Below are 19,713 nucleotides of genomic sequence, written 5' to 3' on the forward strand. Positions count from 1 at the left end.
TGGTCTCTACGAGCCGGGGCGCTCCGACAGTGTTCGCTGTTGGTCTCCACGAGCCGGGGCGCTCCGACAGTGTTCGCTGTTGGTCTCCACGAGCCGGGGTGCTCCGACAGTGTTCGCTGTTGGTCTCTAGGAGCCGGGGCACTCGGACAGTGTTCATTGTTGGTCTCTACGAGCCGGGGCGCTCCGACAGTGTTCGCTGTTGGTCTCTACGAGCCGGGGCGCTCCGACAGTGTTCGCTGTTGGTCTCTATGAGCCGGGGCGCTCCGACAGTGTTCACTTCTTCGTTCCCAGTAATCACGTTGAAGGTAGATATGGAGAGTTTCTCCGCCCTTCAGTAGCTTGAAACCGGTATTTCTCGTAGTTCTCCGTTTTCAGAGAAGCCCTTCCTTCCGGTCTTGGCCTTGCGCGAGAGGCCGTGTCCCGCAGACGGAGACGTGGGCAGACGCAAGGTTGTGCGGTTCCCGTGACCTGAGCTTCACGCACAGACAACAGATGTGTTTAAAGATCTAGCAGTTTTTGAAGGAATTGTTTGGGAAAGGAAAGTTCATTTGAATTCTGGAAGTTACTAAGATTTTTGTGCAGATACTGAAGCTAATGTTCTGTTATTTTAACCAACAGACTAACTGAGGAGAGTCAGGGGATGGTATTAAAGAATATAAAGAAGAAAGTTGACATTGAGTGTCCTTGTTGCCGGCTCTCTCTGGGACATGAGTTATTACAAATAGAAGTGTCCATGCTCAGCTCTCTTTTCAGTGATTATTTGTAGAATTTTGGAAACTTTGCTCGGCTTTGGAGTAGAGAGGATGAGAAAAAGATTCAGTTATTTACATTTAAGAAAAAAAATAAATGTCTGTTTTATTTCTTCTCTGGATAGTGTTAGAATATTATTTTTGTCTTTCCCACTGATTTCTAAATACTTCTGGTTACTTTATTGCTACAGTGATTTTATGACTCATAAGACGAATATTTGTGTGAAAGATTAAAATGCTAATTCTTTAAAAATGATATCCATAGACTACCATATATAGGCAGCATCAGTGAAATAAAGCAAAATCCTACAACAATAAACAGAGGAGGGCAGAGCTCATACTAGGTCATTTTTTCAAAGGTGGTTTCTTCAAGCATTCTAAAGCCTGAACTTACAGAAGATTGTCTCGTAAATTTACTTACTGAAAGTCTGAAGTGTTACGTTAAAACATAAAAGACTCCAGTTGCAATGAAGGAAGTTTGAAGGGTGGTGCACTAGAAAGTTCTCTGAGCTTGGACTTCGCCTTTTCCTCTAGGACATTTGTTCTTTCAGCTGTCACAAAGATGAAAATTAAATTTTTTAAAATTTTCTAAAGGTTTTATTTATTTGAGAGCTCGCGTGCGTGCACGCGGGCAGAGGGAGAGGGACGCACAGACTCAGTGCGGACACTGGGCTCCATCCCAGGACCCGAGATCACAGCCCAAGCCGAAATCGAGAGTCAGGCGCTCAACTGACTGAGCCACCCAGGCGCCCCAAACACGAAGATGGTTTTTAACAGAGTCTCAGTTTCACCTTGAGACAGTTTTCCCCTTTCTCCATTATTCCTTCCACAAATGCCACATGCCCTACATTATACCAAGCGCCCTAATGGCCACGGCGGTGGCAGAGTTAGGTTAGGACGGGTGCCCCGTATAAGGACAAGAGAAGATGTTATGGCAGGCATAGCACTGAGTGTTGCACGAATGGAGGCCGTGTGCAGCTGGTCGGGAGGTAGACAAGGCAGCTTAGAAGCCAGGCCTTTATTCCTTCCCTCACACACTGAATACCCGTCCTGTGCCATGCACTCTTGTAGACGATGAGAATACAGACTATCAGCCAATGTCTCGTGTTTCCGATAGTTAAAAATGGCAAGTGAAAAGTCCGTTACATGTCAGAGAGCGCTTGGCTGGGGTGCAGGGAGGTGGTGCTGTGTTAGCTTCTCCAGGCCAGGTGTCCTGTAATTGAGCAGGGACGTGAGTGAGCTGAGGGCCGTGCAGATACCTGGGGGAAAGGGAGGAATGTTCCATGCATCACACAACAGCCAGGTCAGAGTTGTGGAGGAATGTTTGGGGAACAGACTCGGGGAAAGGTAGCCCCGAAGCCATGTCATGTAGGAGCTTACCGGTCTTGAACAGAGGTGTTTTCTAACACGAGGGAGATGCGTTTGGTGCGGTTGTGATGCCCTAATGGGATAGAGCTGGGAGCAGTGGTACTAAGTGGCTGGATTCAGGACCCGAGCTTCGGTAGGGGAGTGTGAGCTTAGGGGTGCCCAAGGAAAGGGAAGGTGAGGGAGCTTGAGACCCCCAGCACCACATAACTTGTGCTGGGACGGTGGACATCCCCAGAAGGCCTTTGTGTGATCAGCCAAGAGGTCTGAGCTTCATCCTGAAGAATTTGGGAGGCCACCAAAATATGAGTCTTCTCTAGGGCCCTTCTGCCGTGGAAGGGCAGACCTGTGGGCTCACTGTTTTTGTTATCTGATCATTTCATCTCAGACCCAGGTTTATTTTCTGATCAACCTGTCTCTTTGCATTGTGCATAAATTTTAGTAAGTTAAATACATTAGTGGAACAAAATTGGAGGAACTATTCCAGGAAGAGTAGGGAACTGACTTTTTAAAAGTACCTATTATAAGCCCTGCTCTTTGTCAAGTGCTTTTTTTTTTTTTAATCTCTCTACAATTAATGGACAAGAGTGCTCCTGTCCACTTTGTGGATGAGGAAAGTGAGCATCGAGTAGGTTAGGGAACTTGCACAAGGTTAGAAAGATAATAGGTATAGGGTTCAAGAATTGACCGTAGGTCCCTCTTAGCATTCTAAACTTCGCTGTCTTTCTAGAGTGTTAATGTAGAGCTAAAACCATACTTGCATTTGGAATGCATCAAGGGTGTTTTTTTTTTTTTTTTTTTTTTAACCAACAAATCCACTGAATGGTAGTGTTGCGGTGTTGGTAAAGTTTGAGTTAGTGGTAGGTGTTCTGTAAAAGAGTTCGATAAAAACAAGACAGCCTTATTAGTTTTCTGGATTACAGATGGGTGGTTCTCCAAGTGTGCGAGGTAGAGGAATCGCCTGGGGACTTGTTAAAATCTGGCTGTGACTCAGCAGATGGGATGGGAGCTATGATTGTGCCTCTGACGGGTCCACGGGAGCTGCCGACCTGGCCGATTCCCCAACCACAGACAGGATACAAGTATGAGAGATCTGTGTTCTCACGCCTGTTTTAATGTTATCCCTGTTTCCTACTGGGATAAAATCTATGCAGACTGATACATGGAATCCATCATTTCATATGAGCACTTATTTAATATAAAGATTCTGTGAAATGTTACTAACTTGTAACAAATCCGTGATTTATAACAGCACAAATCGTGCTCGCTTCGGCAGCACATATACTAAAATTGGAACGATACAGAGAAGATTAGCATGGCCCCTGCGCAAGGATGACACGCAAATTCGTGAAGTGTTCCATATTTTTTATGAACAAACAATGAATCATGGAACAGTACATCAAAAACTAATGATGTAATATATGGTGATTAACATAACAATAAAAAATTAAAAAGCACAAATCGACGATCTGGTAGATGTGATTTGATCAAGACCGATCTGTCGTTCTTTATAAGTAGGTTTTCACTCCTCTCAGCCCCACAAGCTGGTTGTGTGTGGTGGTAGCGCTAAGCTGGGTGGAGACCAGGACAAAAAGTCACGTGCTTCTTCCAGACTTGGGGCCTTGCGGGGAAGACGGGGGTGTAGGCAGAGATGAGAGCACAGTGCAGCGTGTGCGGGCAGGGGATGTGAGCATCGTGGCTGGGGGACCAGAGTGCACGTGGTGGTGCCAGGGCTTTGGGATCCCCAGGATGGCCACTTGTTTGGCAGAAGACTCTTCTAGCTACCCATGTGACCTAGGAGTACACCCTGACTTGAAGGAAAAATAGAAATGGACTGGTCACCACTCTTGCATTTGCTTTTGTGAAGCAGATTTTAATCAGTATGTTCATAATCTTTTTAGCTTGTTAGGCGTGAACACAGGAATGATACAGCCTTGACCTCGTGACCTGGGGCTGCGTGCTATAAGTCACTTTTCACCCTGAGAGTAAAATGGAAACCAGAGGAGAAATTCTATTTCTTCTACCAAAACTTGATTTCATAAACTGCATCTTCCTCAACTAACACGTTCATAAATACTTGCCCCACATTGAGATTATTGAAGCCGCAAAAAACTTAGTGACAGTAACAGTTAATATTGATTGTACATGACAGTTGTTTCAAGTGTATCTGCCTGAACATTTTATTCGGGGCAGGATTTCAGTGAGGATTGTTAAGGGCTTATGAGACCAAGCATGTAAATTTCAGATGCTTGTCTGTAGATACAGAACCTGAAGAGTCAGGGGTGGATACTCTTGTGCTCCCCTTTGTTTTGAAAGCCACATGTCTGGGATCATAGCCTCACTAACCCCGGTGGCAGTTTCTAGTCAGTGTTGCCATGTTTGTCCTGATCAACCTTGAAAATTGAGCATACCCATTTGTGAAAAAATCGAGACCTCTTTTTCTATATTCTGGGGCAGAATTACAAATTCTTCCCATGCTCCTACCTGGCCTGTAGTTAAACTCCGTGTAAAAGAGCAAATTCAGGACAGTCTGCAGTACAGAATGAAAACAAGTGCAGTTTCAGTACATCAGTGGGAAAGTCTTCGTCGTGGAATAGAACTGAGGAAATCTTCCCAAAGCTACAGTGTAAGAATAGAGTAGAATTTCAGTGGATGAAAACAGTGGAGGCTAGGGGCTCCTGGGGGCTCAGTTGGTGAAGCGTCTGCCTTCAGCTCAGATCTTGATCCCAGGGTCCTGGGATCGAGTCCCACATCCGGCTCCCTGCTCAGTGGGGAGTTTGCCTTTCCCTCTCCTTCTGCCGCTCCCCCTGCTTGTGGTCTCTCTCTGTCAAATAAATGAAATCTTTAAAAATAAATAAATAATAATAAAAATAAATTTAGAAAACAGTGGAGGCTAGGAGGAGACAGGCTGCAGGTGGGAGCGGTGGGTTCGTATGTTGGGGTGAAAATGCGTGGCCCTGCATGGGACTGGACAGACAGCCTGAGGGAGGCCTGTAGCCGGGAGGACTGACTCGGAGTGGATCGCTACGTAACCAGCGTGCTGGGTCCTCTTAGAGGGAGCAAGGACCTGATGCAGTGGGAGGGGCAGCCGTGCGCAGGCAAAGCCGTCCTGGGGAAGTGGCCTGCAGAGAGGAGAGGGGCGGGCTGGCTGCCGAGGGCTGGGACTGAGAGGGACTGAGGGGGACTGTCGTGCTCAGGACCCAGGAGGCAGCGCCCTGTACTGCCTGCCTATCGAGGGCTGTCAGCAACCCTGCAGGGATTTGAGGACTTTCCGTATGGGCTTCAGGGAGGCCTGAGTCGGAGAGCCTTTGCCTCAGGAGGCGAGGTAGGAAAACGTGGCTGTATTGAATGTCGTGGGTGATGAAGACCAGTTTGCAGGCCGCTGCTGAAATTGAGTCCGGGAAATGGGAAAGTCTGCATTACAGTTCTGTTTGAGGAGTAGATGCAATTGTTGTTTTAAAGTAAAATCCACTTGGAATATGGGGACGTATTTTGTGAGGTGTCTGTCTAGTTGGTGGAGGAGAGAGACCCAAGCTGACCTTGTGAGAAGCATTAAAGGTCTGGGAGGTCCCCCGTGTGGACACGACCGTGGGGATTCTTGAAAGATGAAGGTGAGTGTTGGTTGTGTCGTGGTCGGTGAGTTCTGGAGAGCTGGAGTCCCCGGTGTGCTGCGAACTAGCTTGGGCTACTTTTCTGTGCCTGGGAGTGAGAGTACCCACGCTGTGGGTCTGTTAGATGACCTAGTGGGTGCTCTCAGGGAACTCAGAATACCTCACCTGTAGTAAGAACACGTGGTGGTGCCTTGTAGGTACGGGAGACCATGATTCCAACACTCTCAGACTGGTCAGTATTAGATCCTCTCAGGTCCGGCTACCCCTCCTGCCTCGTCAGAAAATGACTTCTTGCTAGTTCTGTGCTTGGCACCGCGCATCGCGTGTGTTCACCAAACTTTCAGTGTCCTGGGTGATGGCGTTATTCCTGAATTGTGGGGCCGGTGAGACAGAGAAGTTGCTCGTCTAACTCGTGGGGTAGTTTATCAAGATTTTCCTGTTTGATAAGACACCGCAGGTGAGCAGGACATTGATGTTGAGTCACCTTCCATGTTACGACACGGCGTGTTTTATTTGTTTTTAAGTATTGTGGGAAGTTTGCTCTGCTGTGGTAGCAGCCAAGTTATTATTGCACGAGTAGCAGTAAATCCTACCGAAACATTTTATTTTCCCCAAGGGTGAATAACTTTCATTTATGAATTACTTTAATGGTAGCCTACCACTCTTCTTCCTCTTACCCTGATTCAAATTTCTCACCCTCAGGGCACCTGGCCGGCTCACTGGGTAGAGCGTGCAACTGCGGATCTTGGGGTCGTGAGTTCACTTCTACACCATTGGGTGTAGAAGTTACTTTAAAGAAAATTCCTCACCCTCTTTACATGTCATTAAGATGCTGACCTCTGTCCACCTTCTTGATACAAGGCTTATTTTTTCTTTCCTTTTCTCCTTTTCTTTCCCAGAAGACTTGGGTGTGGTGGTGAGCCTTGAAAAACTCCCACATCTTTGCCTTATCTGAGTGCCTGTGTTCACTGTGTGTGAACATGACTTAGCACAAAGATGTTTACTACCCATTGCCCCTGAGCCTAGAGAATTGTTACCGCCCTTGTGGATTGGTAATCCCCTTTACGTGTTACCCCTTTGGCCCTCCACTGGTTGTGAAATGATGAATGAAGGCTTTTGGTTGAGTCTTGACCATGACCATGCCCCTCTGCCCCCTGCACACTGTCTTCTTCACTGTGTCCCTGCCTGGGACCCTTATACCTGGATCATCACAGGCCTCTGCTTGCACCATGTTGGAGTCCCAGCCTGAAGGTCACTTTCTCTGTGCAGCCCTTCTTGGTCCACGCTTGTAAAAGATCGTTTCCAATTTTGTTTGTGCTCGTGTTGCTCTATTTCTTCTGCTCAGTGCACTTGCTGGCCAGCCCTGTTTTGTTTTCCTGGTTAGAACATGAGTGCCATCAACAGGGACTGTTGCTTGCTGTGCATCTCAGAACCTAGAATCCTGGCCGAATACAGTAGGACCTCAATACACAGTTATTGAAGAAAACAGTTTGCGGTATCCCTGTGCCTTCCATTTAAGTCGTGCCAAATAATGGAGGGGCTGAACTTAACATGAAAAGAAAAATACAGAACATTTTATTTCACAAGCTAAATAAAGGATTTTCATTGAATTTCTTGTTGATTAGTTTCAGCCAACATTTATTCCCCTCTTTCTGAGTTGCGGGCACTCTGCTAGACAGTAAAATAGAAAAATGCAGTCTGCACCAGCTAAGAATTCCGTGTGCAGGCATTTCACAGGCTATCCTAGAAGGAAACACGCATACCCATATCGTACTGTAGGACAAGAGTTCTTCAGTAGAATTGAGAAAGTCAAGAGCTGAAGCTGAGTGACTAGTAATAACCCCGTCTTGCCACCAGGGCCCTACTCTTCTTTCCATGGAGTTGTTAGCGGACAGAAAGACTAATTGTGGTCTGCTTCTCCTCAATAGTTGTTTGAGCCATTCAGGGTTGTTTTTGTGTGTGTTTGTTTACAGAAGAAAAAGCGCCACTCTTTTTTATTTTTTTTAAAAAATTTTATTTATTTATTTCACAGAAACAGCGAGAGCAGGAACACAAGCAGGGGGAGTGGGAGAGGGAGAAGCAGACTTCCCGCGGAGCAGGGAGCCTGATGTGGGGCTCGATCCCAGGACCCTGGGACCATGACCTGAGCTGAAGGCAGACGCTTAACGACTGAGCCACCCAGGCGCCCCAAAAAAGCGCCACTCTTACTAGTAGGACGTGCTTTATCCTGATCAGTGGAGCCGAGCCATTCACATCCTGCTGCAGCAGACCTCGTTGTATACTGTTCCAGACATGCGGCACTTCAGTTTGGTCTGCGCACTGCCCACGGCACTAATGACAAGTAGCTGACTGTGTGTAAACTAGACACGGTCCAGAGGTAGTTCTTAGTTACTGTACGTTGGCGGTTCTCAAAGTGAGTTGCCTGGGCCAGCAGCATCCACGTCGCCTTCTGAAAGCCTGAGGGTGGGGCTCAGCAGCGTGTGTTTAACAAACCCTCCCAGTGATTCTGATCACAAATTTTAAATGATCTTATGTAAATAATATTTTGCTACTTGTATTTTACTTCATTTTATATTCATATCGAAGAAATTACATTTATAACACATTCAGTCAGAATATAAATTGAACTCAAAGGCATTCTAAATCCATTTTGATCTTTCCCTGTGGGCTTTTCTTAAAAATGTGGGAAGCCCAGATTTCCCCTTCGACTTGAGACCTTACTCCATTCTGACGCTAGCCCAAACACATTCGAATCAAACTTTTAGTAGCCTCTGTGACCTAATGACTCAGAAAATCTGTCACTCTTGTTTTCTGTGCTTTTAATGATTATTCAACAGTTGGCTTATTAGCATAATGACTTAGAATCCTGCATTAAGTATCAAGTCACTGAATTTCTTCTCCCAAGGTCCATTTAACTAAAAATTCTTGTTTTGTGTGTATAAAGCCCAGATTTGGTTTGTTTGTTTTGTTTGAGTTTTAAAATAGGCTCCACACGGAGCGTGAAGCCCAGCACAGGCCTTGAACCCACAACCCTCAGATCACCACCTGAGCTGAGACCAAGAGGCAGGCGCTCAACTGACTGAGCCACCCATTCGCCCCTGGATCTGTATTGTATTATTTAATTCACACTTAGGGTTGAAGATTTGTTTCTTTTCAGTTTTCTGTTTCTACTGCTAAGGATTCGACTGTGGTGCGGTGCTACGTAAGGTCATCTTGCCTTGTCTGCCTTGCCTTTGATCAGTCACTTTCTTTGTATATAAAGGAAACATCTTATTTTGAATCTCTTTTTCCGTATGACATTATATTTCCCCAAGTATTAAATGAAAAATACACGTGGACATAGAAAGCATTTTTCTCTTTTCTGTTTGACGTATTACTTTGAGTGCTTATAAAAGTTAATTGTGTGGTAATTCTTTTTCACATGCACCTCATTTGGCTCCTTGGGTAGAAATGTGGTGTGAAAACAGGTAGCTGTCAGTGCGGATTAGTGAGAAATTTCCTGAACTTCATTTCTGAAGTCTACTGTTTTTAGTGAAATACTGAATACTTAATGATTTATATATAACAGATATTTGATATTGTATGATTATATATGATCAATACTTAATGATTTAAACTTGTGTATTAAAGGGATAAAGTCACTATTTCCACTTTGCAAATTGAACGTAGCAAACGCTTTCCTCCGTTTCGTGGAGTGCGTTGATAGGTTTGGGAAGCAGCGCGCTGTAGGGTCTAACGGCAGAAGTTGTCATGTCAGAGCCTTGAGTTCACATCTTTACTTGGGCAGGTTTCCTGTCTCCCCTGGGTGGATGCCCTCCCTGGACGTCCCTGTGTTTCATCCGTGTGATGCAGGTGAGGACGGTGCCTGGCGCACAAGGCCACTGTCTGTAGGTTGAATGTGGCTGCGTCCTCAGCGTGTGGTGGCCAGGACGGAGCTGAGGACCGAGCGTGGCAGTGGGGGCAGTCCCACCACAGCTGATCACAGGGGTTGCATGCTGTACTGTCCCTTCAGGCAGCCACACGAGTCGGGAACCCCTGTGATATCTGACACTGGCAGAGGGTACATGAATTCTAATGTGTTCTACATGTTCTACATCACAGGGCCCCTCAGAGACTGTGTTTTGTACAAACTGAAGGTTTCCAACAGCATTTGCTCATGTTGCGTCTCTGTGTCACATTTTGTCACATTTTGGCAGTTCTCATAATATTCCCGACAGTTTCGTCACTATACTTGTTACGGTGATCTGTGGTCCGTGATCTTTGATGTTTCAGGACGCCATGAGCCGTGCACATGTCAGGCAGCGAGCTTAATGAATGCTCTGTGTGCTGACTGCCCCACCGACTGGCCATCCCCCCGTTGCCCGCCCTTCCCTCCATAGTGATGGCAGGCCAGTTGGTGACCCCGCCACAGCCTCTGAGTGTTCACGGGAAACAGGAGTCTCATGTCCCTTGAAGTCAAAGGCTAGAGATGATGGAGCCTCCAGAGTGAGGAAGATGGAGCCTCCAGAGTGAGGGAGGCATGTCGAAGCCGAGATAGGCAGAACGCTAGGGCTCTTGTGCCAAACAGTCACGTTGTGAATGTGAAGGAAAGTTCTTGAAGGAAATGAGAAGTGCTACTCCAGTGAGCACACAAATGAGAAAGCCAAGCAGCCTTGTTGCCGACAGGGAGAAAGTTTCAATCTGGATAGAAGGTCAGACCACATTCCTGTAAACCCACACCGAATCCAGAGCAAGACCCGACTCTCTTCAGTTCTGTGGAGGCTGAGGGAAGTGTGGGAAGCTGCAGAAGAAAGGCCAGGAGCTGGAGGAAGTTGGTTTGTGAGGTTTACGGAACCATGGACATGGGGGCAAAGTGATCCAGAAGATCCCACTGAGATCACAGCACATTTTCAGCACAGACAATACAGCCTTCTGTGGGAAGAAGGTGCTGTCCAGCACTCCCATAGCTGGAGAGGAGAAGTCAGTGCCTGGCTTCAAAGCACAGGCTGACTCTCTCGATAGCGGCTAATGCGCCTGGTGACTGTCAGTTGCAGCCACTGCCATTGACCACTCCGAAAATTCTTCGGGCCTTTATACATTAAATTATGCTCCATCGACTCTGCCTCCACTCTAGAAATGGAACAGCAAAGCCTGGGTGAGGGCACAGCTGTCGACACTGTGGTTTACTGAGTATTTTAAGTCCCCTGTTGAGACCCAACTGCTCAGAATAAAAAAGATTTCATTCAAAATACTACTGCTCATGGACAGTGCACCTGGTCACCCCAGAGCTCCGATGGAGACGGACAGTGAGGTGCATCTTGTTCTCATGCCCACAGCCCATGGGTCCAGGAGTCGTTTTGACTTTCACATCTTACTATGTAAGAAATACATTTTGTACGGCTGTAGCTGCCATAGACAGTGGCTCCTCTCGTGGATCTGGGCGGAGTAAATGGAAGGGACTCACCATTGTAGATGCCATTAAGAACATTGTGATTCATGAGATACCAAATATAAATCACAATATCAACATGGACAGGAATTTGGGATGATGTTGATTCCAAACCTCATGGATGATTTTGAAGGGGTTCAACGTGTTAGGGGAGGAAGTCGCTGCCGAGGGGGTGGAAACAGCAAGAGAACCCGGATCAGAAGTGGAGCCTGAAGATGGGGCTGATCTGCTGCCATCTCGTGATCAAACTTGAACGGATGAGGAGTTGCTTCTCGTGGATGAGCAAAGACAGTGGTTTCTTGGGATGGAATCTCCTGGTGAAGGTGCCGTGAAGATTGTTGAAGTGACAGCAAAGGACTCAGAATGTTACGTCAGCTTTGGTGATAAAGCAGCAGAGGGTTTGAGAGGATGGACTCCAGTTTGGAAAGAAGTTCTACTGTGGGTGAAATGCTAGCAAACAGCCTCCTGTGCTGCAGAGAACTCGTTCCTGATGGGAAGAGTGGATCCGCGCAGCCAACCGCATTGTTGTCTTGAGAACTTGCCGCGGCCGCCCCAGCCTTCAGCTGCCGCTGCCCCGATGAGTCGGCAGCCCTCAGCACTGAGGCAAGACCCTCCACCAGCAGAGGGGTGATGGCTCACTGCAAGCTCAGATAGTATTTTTTAGCAATAAACTATTTTCAAATTAAGGTATGTACATTATTTTTTTAGACATGATGCTAATTCACACTTTAATAGTGTAGTATACAGATAACTTTTAAACGCACTGGAAAAACCCAAAAATTCATTTGGCTCACTTTATTCTAGAGGAACCGAGCCCACGACAACTCAGAGCTTTGCCTGTACAGTAAGATGTACGAAGATATTAAAAGGAAAGAGATTTCTGTCAAGAAGAGATGCCCATAATCTGTTAAGTGAATGAACCAAGTGTGGGCCCGGTAGAGCATGACATCAGTGGGTATGCCTGCGCTGTAGAGACGCATGCACAAGGAAGGAATCCAGAACATGGCACGACACTGAAGTTGTTTAGTGTTTTCCCTGAGGAGTAGGTCACAAAAAACTTAGGCTTTTTCTATTCTCCATTTCTGTAATTTTTAATATTTTAAAAAAAGAACTGAAAATGAATACATTTATGACCCAAAACTTTAAGGAACAAAAGGCACTGGGTTTGTTTATTTATTTATGTCATTTATTATTCTGTTTATAAATACATCAATTGAAAATAATGTATGTACTACATGATTTTAAGCTTATCTATAGACAGTTCAAACTGTTACAAGGCAGGGCCTTCATTGTTTCTTTAAATATTTGTTGAGCAGCTCCTCAGACACAGCCCGCCCGTGCGTGCAAAAACGAGTGTGCTGCTCGTTGCCAGGAGGACACACGTGTGTGCAGGGCATTGCGGCTCGATCGGTAAATGTTCCCACGGCGTAGAAGACAAAACTCGGAAGGCTGACTGGAACAGCTGACATCTGAGCTTCTTGCGGGATGGATATGAGTTTCTAAGGGTCGGGGTCAAGGGATGTCTGTGTAAGAGGAGCAACAAACACGAAGAGGTGGCTTGGTTTTGTGAGAAGTGGGGGGCGGGGTAGGGTGTGTGAAAAACACCTGTTAAGAAATGAGTCCAGCCGGCATTTTCCTTCTGATGTGGAGAGGAAAGGAACCGCTTTTACAAGTAACAAGTTACGTAAAAGAGTTGATGAGATGGTATTTTAAGAAGAAAACCCTGGTGGCTGTTTGGCAGGGGACGCTGGGATGACCACAGAAGTCAGGCACCAAGGAAGGACACTCTGCTGGCTCAGAACAGGGAGCTGTGACTCCTGATGGCGGGCGGCGCCCTCAGTGATGAGCCGAGGGGTCAGAGAGAAGGTGCGTGTCATCCGCAGGACGGACTGGCTGCTTTGCATCCAGGACACGGCTCTGGGTTCTGACGCAGGCAGCCAAGGTGGACAGCAATGCCGCCGGAAAAGGCAGGTTTGGAGGCTGTAAAGGGATGTGCTGGTGTTGATGGAGGTGTTCAGAGCCATCCCACGACTGCTGTTGACTTGTTCGTCGTCAGGGTGTCTCAGGGACTTAGCGTGTCAGTTGTCCATCGAGCCGGCTTCCCCGTTAAAGGTCGTACCCAAGCATTCGTATTCAGTTATGGAGGATCTGTTTTCCTGGTAGTGAAACAGCCCAAGTGACAGTTGGGCTGTTTGTAAAGCATACTTTGGCTAAGTCTGCCAAAGTATGAATGCTGCCGAGAAAAGGGGTCCCATCTCTGTGTGTTAAACGAATTTGCTTCCCACTCACCTGTTAGTAGATATGGGGTCGCTCTGGCAAATTTCAGCTCTGGACGCGGTTGGCTTTCATCGTGGCCACGAGTAGGAGGGGCTTCCCCAGGGCGCCTCGAGGGGCGCAGAGCCCTCCAGTTCCATGTGTCTGCGTTTCCGAACAAGGCAGACCTTGGACAGCGGGATAGTCGCGAATTGGTCAGTTTCTGAAACAAAGGAACTGGCCTGGAAGGAGGGCTTTGGGTCCCACGGGCCTTTGTGAGTGTTTTGTGTAAGAGTTACTCAGCATCACTCCTAAGTCTGGCTTGGACTGCCAGTTTAGGAATGAGGAACCCGGTCCAGCTGCGCATAGGCAGCATCCGTAGGACCTCGTCGTGGGGTGGGCGGTGGCTGAGAAGAAGCCTCGTGAGGAGCAGCAGTGGCTCAGGGCCCCGGCTGCCGGCTCCGAGTCCCCCTGACACAGGCTGTGCGGCGTCGGGCTCACGGAGCTCCCGTGCGTCTGCGTCCTCGTGGGAAAGGAGGGACGGCCGCCGCATAGGGCGTCAGTGGTTGTGAGGCTCCCGTGAGTTGATGCACATCATCTCCTCCGGGCAGTGTCCGGCCCCGGGAGGCGTTCAGTTCGCCTGGATCCACAGATGGAAAAATCCCGGGCACTCACTCGAATGTCTGCTTAGAACTACCCTGTTCTGTCCTCCCTCACTCTGCGGCTTTGAAGGTGTCTCTCTCCTCGTTCTTCCTGAGAAGTGGGCCTTCGACAGCTCCAACCTCCCCCTGCCCTCTTCAAGCCCATGTCGGACCTGGCACTCGGCACCCCCCTGCCCCGCCCCCAGCGGCTTCTGGGCTGCCTGAAAATAAGCTTTTTCTGGAATAGAGTTTTCTGTATGGTAGTTTTCTTGGTGAGAGCCAGTCCCATAAATCCTGGGGATAAATGCAGCTTGGCAGACTTGGCCAAAGTATGCTTTACAGGAAACAGTGTGTACGGCACTTCACGTGTTCTGAAGACGTTTGCCCTCCTTGTTGAAGAGCCTTGGCGTCCGTAGGAAGGCATTGTCCCCAAACTCTGGATGGAGGGCCGTCCCTGAGCCATGGCACTGAATGTGGCAAATTAATAGTGATGATGGTTATTTGGGTCACAACTTCCAAAAGGATTTTTCATGACTCTTTTTTTTCCTGTCTGTGTCTCTCTGTATAGATTTTATTAATTAGTAGTTTCTTTTACGAAGTGGAGAAGAATCAGGTATGTAGGTTTAGTTTTCTTCTCTGAACACATGCTTAATTCTGTTTTAAAAAATTGTTTTGTCAAGACCTGTTTTCTTTATAAATTAGCACCCTTCCCACTTTTTTTAGCTGCACCATATCAAACCAACCGTGATTGTTTTTTCTGTATTTATAGGTCCTCTTCCTGATGGATGGGAGCAAGCCGTGACTCAGGATGGAGAGATATACTATATAAACCATAAGAACAAGACCACCTCTTGGCTAGACCCAAGGCTTGACCCTCGTTTTGGTAAAGGTTCATCTCAAAATCTTTTTAGATATTTTTGATAACATGTTTGTGTGTGTGTGTGAGAGAGAGAGAGACTCTGGGAAGATACACTGAAATAAAATTGCATTGCTTTACAGTATTAAAGGAATGACTGCCCACCCAGCTTTTCCAGGACGATTTTTATACCTCTCTTTATTCCTTTCCCTCGACACTTAGAAATGCAGATGTAAATGAGCCTTGTAGCTTGGACTCCTCGGGTGGGGCTGGGGGAATGTTGTGGTGGCTTACTGACCAGAGTCGCTGTTCCTTTCACATTTTTGGGAGACATCGTGATCTTGTTTAAAACGGTCTTTCTGGCCGCACTAATCACCAGGCTGTCAGGCTGTGGGGACAACTGGGGTGCTGGCTTTTGTCCGTGACCCCGTGTGTGCTTCTGCTCGACTTCAGGGAGCAGTGAGCACTGTCCTGTACGGGGCGGTGTCATGTTTGTGGTCCTCTGTGGGGAGGGGGGCCGTCGCCCTCGAGATCAGCCAGGGAACGCGTTTCTCCCTCCTCCTCTCACTCTGCCTTGCTTTTTTTTTTTTTCTTTTTTCCTTTGGAAAGATCCTCAGTTTTTTATTTAGGAAACAAAAAGCAAAGCCATTTTCCGCTCCAAATCGCATGACTAAATCCCCATTTGCACGAAAGAATACTCTCCGCATATGTACACATTTTGATGCTCGTGTACCAGCTCTGTCGTGCCTTTTTATCCATATTTTCCACTCTTCTCAGTTTCCGAGGTACTCTTCCAAAGCCGTGGAAAAATGAATCTGAAAGGAGCAGAGTATTGTGGTTTTGAAGTTTTCGTCTTGGACTGGATGCAGCTAAATGAAAACAGTGTGCACTCACTGAGTAGGTCAGACGGAGGGGACGGCGAACCTTTGAAGCTTTACAGGGGCTGACCTCACAACAACTGCGGGGCCCTTACGGGAAAGACGGATTAACTCTGTGAAGGCCTTCCAAACACAGTCCTGGGGGACAAAAGAGAAAACTCTGCCCGACCGTGGTTGGGTCAGATAACGTCCCCGTCAGAAACACTGTGAACAGTTCTGCTCCGTGTGTGTGTTAGCTTTATCAAACCCCAGCGTGTGGGTTTGCCCCTCGCTGCCCGAGCAGCTGTGGACGGACGGAACCCCCTATTCAAGTGAAGTCAGAGGTGGGGTCAGGGCAGAGACCATCATTTTGACAGATGTCCAGTTTGGCTTAAATGCTAGCCGTTTGAGCTTCCAGATCTGTTTGGGTGTTAAAAAACTAATGTGGCATGTTAATAATTTACAACTTTAGATTTTATTTAATACTTGAATAAGCCCTTGTGGTTGAAATAGGAAACCAAGTAAGGTAGAGAATTTGATAAATGCTGCCATTTGTATGGACTGGAATGACAACCACCATGTTTCCTTAAATCGTCTTTAAGGAAATGGATCAGCTTGTCCACATTTTGGAAATTTTTTTAAATGGTCTGTGGGTTTTTTTCCCCCAACATAAGGTTATGAAAGATGATGATTAACTCTTAGCTAACTGCAGAAATCAGGAATTGGAACAAAGTTGTTTTGTTTTTTTGTGTAAGTACTTTCCATTAAAATAGTGAAATAAAACAACTTGGCTCTGATCCTCAGTAGATCCATTAATTACACACACAGCTTGGTCTTTTGTTTTAAATGAGAAAAAGTACTAAAAGAAAAGAAATTCTCCCACCCTCCCTTTAGCACTTATGTACACGCAAACATACAATTAGGTATGCCAAAAAAAGTTTCATAAAATTCTCTTACTGCCTTGAGTTTCCCTTTTTGGGCCCACCGTGTATGTGTATTCCAGACAGGCTTGATAACATGCCAGAGCTTTTTATTTTGTGGCCCGACTTTTAATCTGTTCCAGACCTTTTCAGTCCGAGAGCTCAAGTGTGACTGGGTGGGGGCAGGAGAGGAGAGAGTGTGGGCTTCTCTGATCTGGAGTGACAGCAAATAGAGACAAGCTGCTAGCTGCTGAATTTGAGGGAGCCTCCTTAAAATCTCAGGTTCCATAGTGGATTGTGTTTTATCTCTGCCAAAAAACTATAAACTGTCCTCTCTCTGACCCTCGGAGCGGTGCAGACACAAACAAACGGTAGGTTATTTTCATGGTGGTGAGCTTTGCTCTGCTGTATTTCCCAAATCTGTATTAAAGTATTTACCCATGTTTAGCTTAGGTCACATTGACCGATGTCTTCTGACATTTTGAAATGGAAGATACAGCTCTGTGTAAGCTTGACATTTTCATTCCCTGCCTTCAGACAGCAGCCTCTCCCATTTCTGTATCAGATGCTTTAGATGAATTATATTTAGAACTATTGATCCATCCTTCACATCCTGCATAAAAACTGGTAAATTATCCTTATAATTTCAGGAAATTAAGGAGTAATTTGTTGTGGATTGGCCTTCTTTTATCTGATTTTCTTGTTTAACATTTAAAAAACTCTGTATTTTTGACACTTATTTTAGAGAGTTTGTTAGTAATTTATAAGAAATCATGAAGTGACATCCAGTGGCAGTAAGGATTCCCTGGTATTTATTGGCTTTGAGAAAAGGAGGGCTTTTGTTTGTTTTTAAGGAATTCTTTTAGGGATGTTTTGATCCTGGATTAACGAAAATTGGTCCTTGAGTGTTTTGTAGGCCATTAAATTCACATAAACACCCTTTTTTTCCTGGAGATTTTATATCGTAAACATAAAGAGTCTCAAGTTTTAAGTGTTTCCTTCTATGTTGTAGAAATACTGTTTTATGTAATAGTCCTATGAATAATTTCTGGTAAAAGCCCTAATGAAAACACTCAAAAAAATAATTTCTGTGCTTCAGAATGAAAGATCTCCAGAACGCTAATATATCGTTTATGTACACTGTTACTATCCTCACTGTTCCTGGGGAAGGGTGTACTAAATTCTGCTGAGCAGTCTGTTTCTGGAGATCAGTGCTGGTGGCTCCACTGGGATAAAATCATGTTTGCTGTAATGAAATATTGGGACCAGAGATTGGGCTAAAAAATACATCTTTGAGTCTTAAAGCATGTAATCAACAATCTAGCATGGCAAAAACACAGTGTCCTTTAATTGCTAGCCATTGTGTGCATAGAAGCTCTGTGCATGGAGATGTCCCAGGTGATTAAAGCCCAAAGTTTCCCAAAACTTGGTGTGTGTGTGTGTGTGTGTGTGCGTGTGCGTGTGACAGAGAGAAAGAAAATTTCCTAAAATAATAATGATTAAAAGAATAAAAAATACATAATTTATTAAGTCCCAAAGCCAAAAGTTGTTCATCTTTCCTAATCAAAGTTAAATGTTTTGAATCAATTCTTAGAGGTCTTTACAAATGTTAATGTTTTAGATATTCTTTAACCTTTTCCTTCTAACACCAGATATTCTTGATAGCTGATTTAAGTGAAGTGATATTTTACTCTTGATGAAAATGTACCGAATGACCAACTAAATACCTAAGTCTTCTCTGGTAGAGACCGAGAAATACACTGAAGGACATGTGTCTCCACTTGCGGAGTCTGGGGTGGATGGAGTGTCAGCATCTAATCATTTGAATTTTGTTGAAGCAAGTCTTTTGATAATCACGCATTCAAAAAATAGGTATTTGTTTTCTTCCCTGTTTTAAATCTTTCCTGGTGATCCTAAATTGTAAGTATTTGGTTGTGGACTGTATTACTAACTACTTAGGATAGAGACGAAACAATAGTTCATTGTGTTTTAGGTAAGAAGACCTGTTGCTAATGACCAGTTTTTAACAGATAAATCTCACAAAATTTGGCCCTGGAAAGAATTTGTAATTCCTCTAACCAACATTTTCCAAATGGAGCTGGGTGGGTGAGAAGTACTGTGACACTGGGGGACATTAGACATCCGTGGCCCTTACCCCGGAAAACCACAGAGCCACTCGGCCATTGTGGACCCCCCACACCACCACCACCACCAACAGAGGGGGTGTTAAAACAACAGAAAGGCTGGGGGCAGTGGGGAGTAGTGCTCCAAATAGGAGTTCATCTGAGATCCAGGGAAAGTGTGATCTGTTCAAGGTCGTATAGTCAAGTGACAGAGCTAGAATCTGAACTCTTTTCTTTTCAGACCTAGAATTTTTTGGAAATTTAGATTTCATGCAGTTAATCTTTTAGAAATACCCCTAATTCATTCAACACTGATAATCTTTTAGAAATACCCCTAATTCATTCAACACTGATAAATGGAGGTTTCAGAGGGAAGATGACCGTGGTTAATGCAGTGACTTGTATTATATTGTGACTCACCTTGAGGAAATGACCCAAAGGGAATGAGTTTCCAGGGACAGAAGAGAATTAGGGCTGGCGCAGACTGTGAAGCCATCCACGTGAATTATTGTGCCTCGTCTCTCTCGAGTTCTTAAGAGATGGTCTTCCAACCTCAGTTTTGGCCTTTCCCTGTACTACGAGCTTAGCAGTTCGTTCTATTTAAGGAAAGTTCCAATGGCGAGAAGGCATGTGTTCCTTTATTACCTAGAAATTGACTTCCCTTTAGGTTTGTGAATATGGTTCAATCCCAGAAGCGTTCTCCTGGAAAGATCACAGGTTTTCGTGCACTAGGCGTTCTGGGATCTGAACCAGTTCACTCCCCTTCTCTGGATGCCCTTCACTTCACTCGTGCCTCTTTAATACACAATACCATGTTTTCTGTTTCCATTATCCACTGAGAAAAACTGTGGTGGTACTGCTCTCACCTGGCATTTATATGCCTTCCAAAAACCTTTTTTTCAAATCTACA

The 19,713-nt window shown here is 45.7% G+C and overlaps 1 protein-coding gene and 1 non-coding gene across 11 annotated transcripts in view; both read left to right on the forward strand.

Moving 5' to 3' along the window:
- Positions 1-19,713, forward strand: part of YAP1 (Yes1 associated transcriptional regulator) — a 111,540-nt gene that overhangs the window by 54,604 nt on the left and 37,223 nt on the right. For 7 of the 10 annotated variants that reach the window (XM_073903644.1, XM_073903651.1, XM_073903647.1 and 4 more), the window contains one exon: positions 14,817-14,936. The exons of 1 other annotated variant lie outside the window; for it this stretch is intronic. In XM_073903644.1, coding sequence (XP_073759745.1) covers positions 14,817-14,936 — 120 coding nt within the window. The remainder of the gene's footprint in view (positions 1-14,816; positions 14,937-19,713) is intronic. 2 more of the 10 variants (XM_073903645.1, XM_025893988.2) reach the window with 1 other exon arrangement.
- LOC112840641 (U6 spliceosomal RNA) lies at positions 3,375-3,481 on the forward strand. Its single transcript, XR_003212539.1, has one exon. It is a non-coding gene; the product is annotated as a U6 spliceosomal RNA (small nuclear RNA).

The sequence above is a fragment of the Callorhinus ursinus genome, unplaced genomic scaffold (assembly GCF_003265705.2).
Source record: "Callorhinus ursinus isolate GAN/ISIS: 27379988/994484 unplaced genomic scaffold, GSC_fseal_2.0 scaffold19, whole genome shotgun sequence".
Taxonomy (NCBI): domain Eukaryota; kingdom Metazoa; phylum Chordata; class Mammalia; order Carnivora; family Otariidae; genus Callorhinus; species Callorhinus ursinus.